The sequence below is a fragment of the Sphaeroforma arctica genome (genome assembly GCF_001186125.1).
Source record: "Sphaeroforma arctica JP610 unplaced genomic scaffold supercont1.10, whole genome shotgun sequence".
Lineage (NCBI taxonomy): Eukaryota > Ichthyosporea > Ichthyophonida > Sphaeroforma > Sphaeroforma arctica.
In genome coordinates this window covers 22,109-29,458 of record NW_014040548.1, presented here as the reverse complement: position 1 = coordinate 29,458, position 7,350 = coordinate 22,109, and the positions used below count along the sequence as shown (strand labels likewise).

The window sequence follows — 7,350 nt, the reverse complement described above, 5'->3', positions numbered from 1 at the left end:
ATATATATATATATATATATATATATATATATATATATATATATATATATATATATATATATATTATATATATATATATATATAATATATATATATATATATATATATATATATATATATATATATATATATATATATATATATATATATTTGTGTGTTTAGATGTTCATTTTCTAGGACATTCGGGGCAGTTTTATATCTATTGTAAAGGAAGACTATACACGGTTCTTCTATTTGCGTAGAAATCTCATTGTTTATTACTCCTATATATTTCAAACAGCGACGACTCTGGTTGAAAGATGCGCTGAACAGCTTGGACGGTGAACTGAAAAGCATGCAGCATACACTCAATACAATCGGTACCAATTTCTCTGGTGCTTTCGGGGACATGTCATTGACAAAAGACGAAGTAGCGGCTAAAGAGGAAGCTTTGAAAGATCTCTCCCAACTTGTCGATAGTATAGACAATGCCCTAGCGCTCATATCCATGGGAGGTTATCCATATGTTATTGCACTCGTCAAGTCCTCGTACCCCTCACTCGTACAACGGGCGTTGGATGTGCTGGCGATCACAACGCAAAATAACCCTGACTGCCAGAACTACTGTTTACAGGAGAAGGTGAGCTCACTACCGAATACGGGGTTTACACCTTGCTGAAGGAAGTTAGAACAGACTTTTACTTGCATGCGGCTCTCGCGTATACCTTCAATTATGTATTGAGTAGGATTAATTTACAAGTCCTTTGACAGCCAGTTTTGTAGGAATTCAGTTTTGCCATACTTACATGCACTTGTCTCGACTTTCGCATTAGGTAATGGAAATCGTGCTGCCGCTGCTGAACGCACAGGAGAACCGCACTGTACAAACTAAAGCGTTGTATTTCATGTCGAGTCTAATTCGACATCATGAAGTAGCCACGGCCGAATTCATCAAATCAGACGGTATCTCGAGTCTGGTGAATGTGATCTCGGAACAAAGGAGTCTAAACGACGTTCGTCTGGCCACTAAAGCTGTTTTCTTGCTCAACATTGTGATGGAAACGGCGGAGATTCCTCAAGAGGTGTGTTTAATTTCCGAGTGATCATGGCTGGATGCAGAATTGGAGTACTTAGCTAAAGTATTTTATAGCTTAGCCCTTTCATGCGCTCATATTAATGGAAGATTTGGTTGTTGTGATCGAAACCATTCAATCCATGTTGGTTTCTGTGCATGGCTGAGTTTGATAGCTCAGGTCATAAGCCGATGAACCCATAACATTGTGGAATCGGCTCGAGTTTTACTATTGATAGTATAAGCAAAGCATGCATTCGTCTCATTTGATTGAGGATGTCCTTCAAGAGCTTGCTGCCGCTGACACAACATACAGAGCTCTTATTCTGCCCTTATATCACTTGTATTCAACAGATAATCTCGACAACGGCAAAAGATACAGCATTGGTGCCGTCATTAATCGCAATAGCCGGTGTACAGGGAGAAGCTTCTAATGCTCAGCTGCGAGAGCTCGTATTATGCGTACTTACAAGGTTACGGAATGCGGGTGCAGATTCTGAGCAGGTCTTATATGATCCCAAACTAAATTTGAAACAGGTGTGCTATTGGCGTTATCCGATTTGGAGATTCCGTTCGCTGTATCTGAATTTTAATCTGCCTATTGATTCATCTGTTTTCTGTATAGGTTGCGCACCCATGAGTAGTCTAGAGAGGATGTGGTTTTATATTAACGAAGTGGTGTACTCTTATGTACTCGTATACATAGGGCCATTTACTTTTCCCGGGGAGGTTAACGGTGGACGTATGACTGTTTTGTTTCTGGGTGAAGCTGACGCCTTTAATTTTTGAAGTCAGATCACTTCGAGTTGATTTTTGTACAAAAATCTTTTGAAGCCAACTATCGAACCTATGAACACATTTAGATTCGTGCGCCTTCAGGTAGTCATGTCCGCCATACTCGTATTTGGTTACAATCACAAATAGCTTACATGTCTCTTGGAGTATGCTCGCTTTGGCCACACACAATACCATTGTAACTCTCCTCAACAGTTCTTAATTATGGCGTACGGCACTCATTTGCAACATTTTTTGAATTTTTTTGACAAAACATTCGGCGGACGCATAAATTCTAACTTCGGTCTCAAGCATCGAAGAAGACCAATTTAATTAATCTGCTATCAAGTCCTATATGACCTTTGTATTATATGATCGAAAAAAGACATACAGGTGCTCTGATCCTGTACTTGACGTTCCCTAACATGCATATGTGCTATATCAATGCAGGTACTGGAAAACATACAAAGTGAAATATCAGCTCTTGATGCTGACGACCGGGATGCACAACTCGAATCGCTCGAGTACATAGAGGCGCTATTGCGATAGGACACTGCAACGTGTCGTCCGCCAAGTGCAGATAAAAGTGTCAAGCCTAGTAGTGAACAAATTAGTATTGTATTTATTTGCGTTATAGCACATACAAAAATCATCAAATAAAACAGATTTACCAAAGGCACAGGTGCGTATTGCACGGCAGAATGGCAAGCATAGGAACTTCCCCTCACAATACCGTTTACAATTGGGTCCTAATGTTTACTGTTGTAGTTTAAAGGCTGCTCCCATATTGGATATGTAACATTGTACACTGAGTTCTGACAGTATGCGAAGTGTTCATATGTTCGTTCTATTTCTGGGTATTGTGCAATCTAAATTCGGCATCTTGTTACGATAAGTTGTAGAGATAGCCGAACACTTTAATTGGTCCCAGTTTGTATAGCATGCCTGATCTCAAAGTGACAAAACTTTTTATTTCGTAGATTGTGCATTTTTTCTTTCCCATTTGTGTCGCAATTATCTCAGCATGGTTAGTGAATGATGGAGAGAGCTGAAGTGTGCTCAAATCTACATTATGTATTTCTATGAATTCCATCCATCACCAAAACGGATAAATATACCCATCTACTGCAATGTACTGCTAGTAAGTGCTATATCGCCAGCGAAGCCTTCCAGCTTGGTTGAGTCGGATAGATGACTGACTGACGACGTTGATAGTGCGCACAATCACTTAAGCTCTATTTCGACGAATGGTGCATATCTAGTAATTCGCGCGATAGACGCGCGGCCCAGGCTATAAAATATAAGGATTTCACTTTGAAGGTCAGATCCACATTGTCTATTAGTAAAGCGTATCTGATCATGTCCAGCACAAAGCAAACGTAAACTCTTCGGCGAATTTGGATTTCAACAACTCCAGATATGTTCTCTGACACATTTGTGACAGGATCGTTGCATATCATCGATAGAGGGTGACCCTGCATAGACAATGTTTTGGTTTAACTGCCACACAAATCATCTGCCAAATGTGAGGTAGCTGTCCAAATGTTGAGTGAGCGTGTCAAATGTCTGGGCATAGCTCGGTCAAATACACACGGAACAAGTAATATCCGGTAGTTCAGTCATGTCACCTGTCAACTCCAGTTTGCTCATTATTAACTGTTGTCGCACCCTCGCTAGTAGGTTGCGCACTATCGTTGGTGGACTTCACATGCTCGTCTGTTTTATCCTCAGCCATGACCATGACCGGTATGAACTTGACCTGTTTGTATGACACCCCACTGAGCTTTATCTCCACTGCGTACGCGGGATGAAATGCAAGCGGGAGAACCCGGCAGTGAGATGCGATGATATTTTTACATGTCCGAATATTGTACGATATTTGAAGTTTCTTTCACATGCGTTGCTACGCTTTCAGGTACATTGAAAAATAATACTTGACTAGTGCTAGGTGACATGGGGTACAGAGTTCTGCCATGTGCTGCAGACATACGTAGTGCCATACTTATGCGATTAATGATGTCGATGCAGAGTATGCGCCTGCCACTATATGTATACGTAGACTATCACCATGAGAACATTTGGGATATTTCTGATCATTACTAATGCATCTAGAGCAGTGCCGTGATCACAACTTAAACGAACATGTCAAATTTATACAGAAGCAGATATACGGGCATGCAAAAATGTCCGACAAGGGCGCTCTGACAGGAAGAAGCCAGTCCAGCAACAGGAAAATAATCAGACAAAGTCAGGACAGATGGGAGAGTCGTAGGGCAAGAGAACCCTCCAATAGTAGCTATAAGAACCGTGCTTGACACAGCGGGAAAATGTCCCGAACAGCACGGCGCAATGGCGTCATCGTGGCAAGATAAGATTAACCGATATAAGGGCCACTATGAGAGTGAAGCCTAGAAGTTAAATCTCACTAAACCACTCACCGTCATCCTGATTCGGGTTAACAAAGAGCAAGTCACTTCCTACAGTATCGTGATACTCCCCTGCCCATGCCGTTCCATTTAGGAACATCACGGGCTCTGAAGTATCGAAATCCTGCATAGACAAATGTCCGATACTATATGTTAAGCTTCATTCCTACTTAAGATACTTCCTACAATAATCACAATTCTGTGCTCGTGCACATGTTCTCCACGCCCCAGGTTCATTCCGGTTGAACGTACAAGTGCCATTTATGGCCCAAACGCGATATGGTCCCAACTGAAAATCGCGAGAAATCATCAAGAATTTACACGCATACACAAAGCTACACACAACATAGGATGTATATCACATACACAGTCAATATTCACTGTAGTACACGTCTTCAGTGAAGGACATACGTTAATACAGTCGAGTGGACACACGCGGAAATCCGCATCGATCGCTAAACCCTAAAGATATGTGCAGTACATACGACAGAGGCTACAAGGAAGCTATTATACTTATTTGTCGCTTGTGACAAAGTCACAGATATAGGCATAAACCACGGTCAAGTCTACCTAAGTCATACCAAGAACTATTCAGGATAATACGTGCACAATCATGAATAGGAGGGTCAAACGAAAGTCTGACATTGGAAACTACAGACACGTGCCGAAAAAACATGCGCTATGGTACTAACGGGACTATCGTCGAACACATACCATGAAGGTGGCATTGACTTCCGAAATATTGTAGTCAGGACCGAATGGGGTATCCACATCCAACACGAGGTACTGTGTAACATTGTAGAATTTGGAAATACGGTGTTCTGAATCATGGAGGTGAGTACACACTGGGATGATACGTTTGCAATCAGCCCATACGAGAAAGGATTTTATACGGAACTGCTGTTACGAGCTAAATGTACGCACTGCCCCTCACATCTAAAAAGTAGTGCGCCAGGTGAGAGTCTACAGTGGAATGTACAAAAACTAAAATTGTTGGTTAACGTAGATACAGCCTGGTTGGTAACTCGGAGCGAGGGCTAGATTATGCGGAGCAATAGCTAAGTCAGTGACAAACAAGAGAGGAATGAAACAATACAGCGAAGACAAAGACCCCACAGTAGGTGGTATAGTCAGGAACCAATATCTAGGAATTGGCACTAGGAGACACGCTATCACTATCAATACGCAACAAATTTGATATAAATAGATTGTCGAATACGGCTTGTTTATACGACAGCCTTAGTGATAAAATCGCGGCCAGGATCACTAAGTTTAATACATACACGTTACCAAGCGTGCACGGAAAAAAGTGGTATCAAAATAATACTAACACAAACAGTCGCTGCCAAACAAGGAGACACTAATCCTGAGAATGAGATGATACCAAAAAAGGGTATGAGATATCCATAATCGGACAAGATATGTGTGATAGGGGACTACTTGCACAATAATTGCTCATATTGTATAATTGCGCCGTGATTATCCAGTATACCGAGAGGCGACAAATGTGGTACAGGTTCACCATTGCTCGTGCAGACGAACGGGTTTACATACACCAAATGCTTCAAGCTATATTAGAAAACTATGGCAATTCACAAGGTCTGTTTGAATAATTCAGAGTATTATGGAATACAATTAAACACATACTGTGGGACTGCTTACCGTTTCCTCCTCGATGATCGGCATTTTCGTTCAAGATAACCAAAAATTCGCTATAGGTCAAGTGCAAGGTATGGCGTAGGTAAAGAAGGCTAGTCCAATTGATTCAGCAGTCGTACTTAGTGCATACCCAGAACGCATGCGATACGCAAGCTGAACGTGTCTTAAGTGAATATAGACACAGATGCAGGGTGCCTTTATATGAAGCCTGGATATAGTGAATAATTGAATATAAACCACGACTTGTGTGTTCTATTTAATGTTTCAATTTAGAAGGCTATGTCTATGTATACATTTCATTTATTGTAGAGATTCACAATCATACACGATATGTGTGATTCATGCTGATGATATTTATAGTGGTTGCTGATCCCGCCAAAATGATCCGCAAACCCGTCAGAGTTATTTTGCTTTTGCACACCGGCCGGAAAAGCCCACCATAGCACGACCGACGGCTGGTCCATTCAGCTGACCGAACTACTGTATAAGTAGACAGGCATAGTGAATGCAGCTGATTAACAAGCACTCATAGCGTTGGAATAACAAACGCCCACAGAATAGTGCGAAGTGTTAGTGAGGGACACCTCGATACAGTATATCATCTGCACTGACAGTTCAAAGTTGGTAGGTCAAATTTGGGGCGGCTCGGAGCCACAATGGATCTGCAACCCAAGTTTAGCTTGACTAACATGCAGTCAAACCCCAGCGATTTCTGGATATTCGCAGCAGTGTGCAATTGGCTGTCGGCATTTGGGCCATGGGTGGGCTTAGATGTGGATGTGCTCAAGCTGGAAGCAGCGCTATTAAACCCAACTGCACACTATGAGATGCTGGCAGATATACATATGGCACTACTTAAAAGTATGCAGAAGAAGCCTGAGGTAGTAACACAGGATAACTGGCAGACGAGACTGGCTAAATATGTCAAAGACAATTGGGAGGATATGTGGACAGTGCAGGAATCTCCAATGTTGTCGGCGGATAAGCAGATGATTATAGAAACGGATTACTTGGAGCTACACTATGAGTACAGGTTAGGGCTGCTACATGATCTGTGCGTGGGTGTGATGAAGTACGCTGGACCTGTCAGCGAAAGTATCACAGCTATAGTGCGTGCCGGCAGATCGTACGAGTTGCGATTACCTGCTCTGGGGGAGTACAAGGACCTGAGAGATGAAATAACGGATAGCAAATGTCAGTACTGGTTACCATGTACCGACGCGCCACTGTTATTTGCAAGTATGTAGTTATTTCCCCTCCTACTATTTGCAAATATGTAGTTATTTTCAAATTGAAAGTAAATTTAATTGCAATCAGCGGCATATAGAGAGTCCGTGTCAGTTTTGGTGTGTAAGTGTTCGTGTAGAATTCTTTCTACGAGTAGTATAATAGAATATACACCATGTTTATCTGTGTCAATATAGCGGACTCATATATATA

At 41.7% G+C, this 7,350-nt stretch overlaps 3 protein-coding genes across 3 annotated transcripts in view; 2 read left to right on the top strand and 1 right to left on the bottom strand.

Moving 5' to 3' along the window:
* The first annotated feature begins 278 nt into the window (after positions 1 to 278).
* On the top strand, positions 279 to 2,504 carry SARC_00347 (hypothetical protein). The gene is made up of 4 exons (XM_014305950.1): positions 279 to 619; positions 813 to 1,061; positions 1,406 to 1,588; positions 2,276 to 2,504. The coding sequence occupies exons 1-4, from the start codon at positions 335 to 337 to the stop codon at positions 2,372 to 2,374; spliced, it is 816 nt and encodes a 271-aa protein (XP_014161425.1). The 5' UTR covers positions 279 to 334; the 3' UTR covers positions 2,375 to 2,504.
* A 282-nt stretch (positions 2,505 to 2,786) lies between these two features.
* On the bottom strand, positions 2,787 to 6,225 carry SARC_00346 (hypothetical protein). Its single transcript, XM_014305949.1, has 4 exons — positions 5,914 to 6,225; positions 4,966 to 5,037; positions 4,264 to 4,375; positions 2,787 to 3,619 (listed from the first exon to the last, which is right to left on the bottom strand). The coding sequence occupies exons 1-4, from the start codon at positions 5,935 to 5,937 to the stop codon at positions 3,450 to 3,452; spliced, it is 378 nt and encodes a 125-aa protein (XP_014161424.1). The 5' UTR covers positions 5,938 to 6,225; the 3' UTR covers positions 2,787 to 3,449.
* Positions 6,226 to 6,453: 228 nt separating this feature from the next.
* The window catches only part of SARC_00345 (hypothetical protein), a 4,648-nt gene continuing 3,751 nt past the window's right edge, over positions 6,454 to 7,350 (top strand). The window contains exon 1 of the mRNA XM_014305948.1: positions 6,454 to 7,149. Coding sequence (XP_014161423.1) covers positions 6,567 to 7,149 — 583 coding nt within the window. The 5' untranslated portion in view covers positions 6,454 to 6,566. The remainder of the gene's footprint in view (positions 7,150 to 7,350) is intronic.

Coding starts and splice junctions, on each gene's coding strand:
- SARC_00347 (XM_014305950.1), top strand. CDS start 335: ATGCAGCATACACTCAATACAATCGGTACCAATTTCTCTGGTGCTTTC. Junction 620..812: donor ACTACTGTTTACAGGAGAAG/GTGAGCTCACTA, acceptor CTTTCGCATTAG/GTAATGGAAATCGTGCTGCC. Junction 1,062..1,405: donor CGGCGGAGATTCCTCAAGAG/GTGTGTTTAATT, acceptor TGTATTCAACAG/ATAATCTCGACAACGGCAAA.
- SARC_00346 (XM_014305949.1), bottom strand. CDS start 5,937: ATGCCGATCATCGAGGAGGAAACG. Junction 4,376..4,965: donor AAGTCAATGCCACCTTCATG/GTATGTGTTCGA, acceptor TTGTCTATGCAG/GATTTCGATACTTCAGAGCC. Junction 3,620..4,263: donor TAACCCGAATCAGGATGACG/GTGAGTGGTTTA, acceptor CCGCGTACGCAG/TGGAGATAAAGCTCAGTGGG.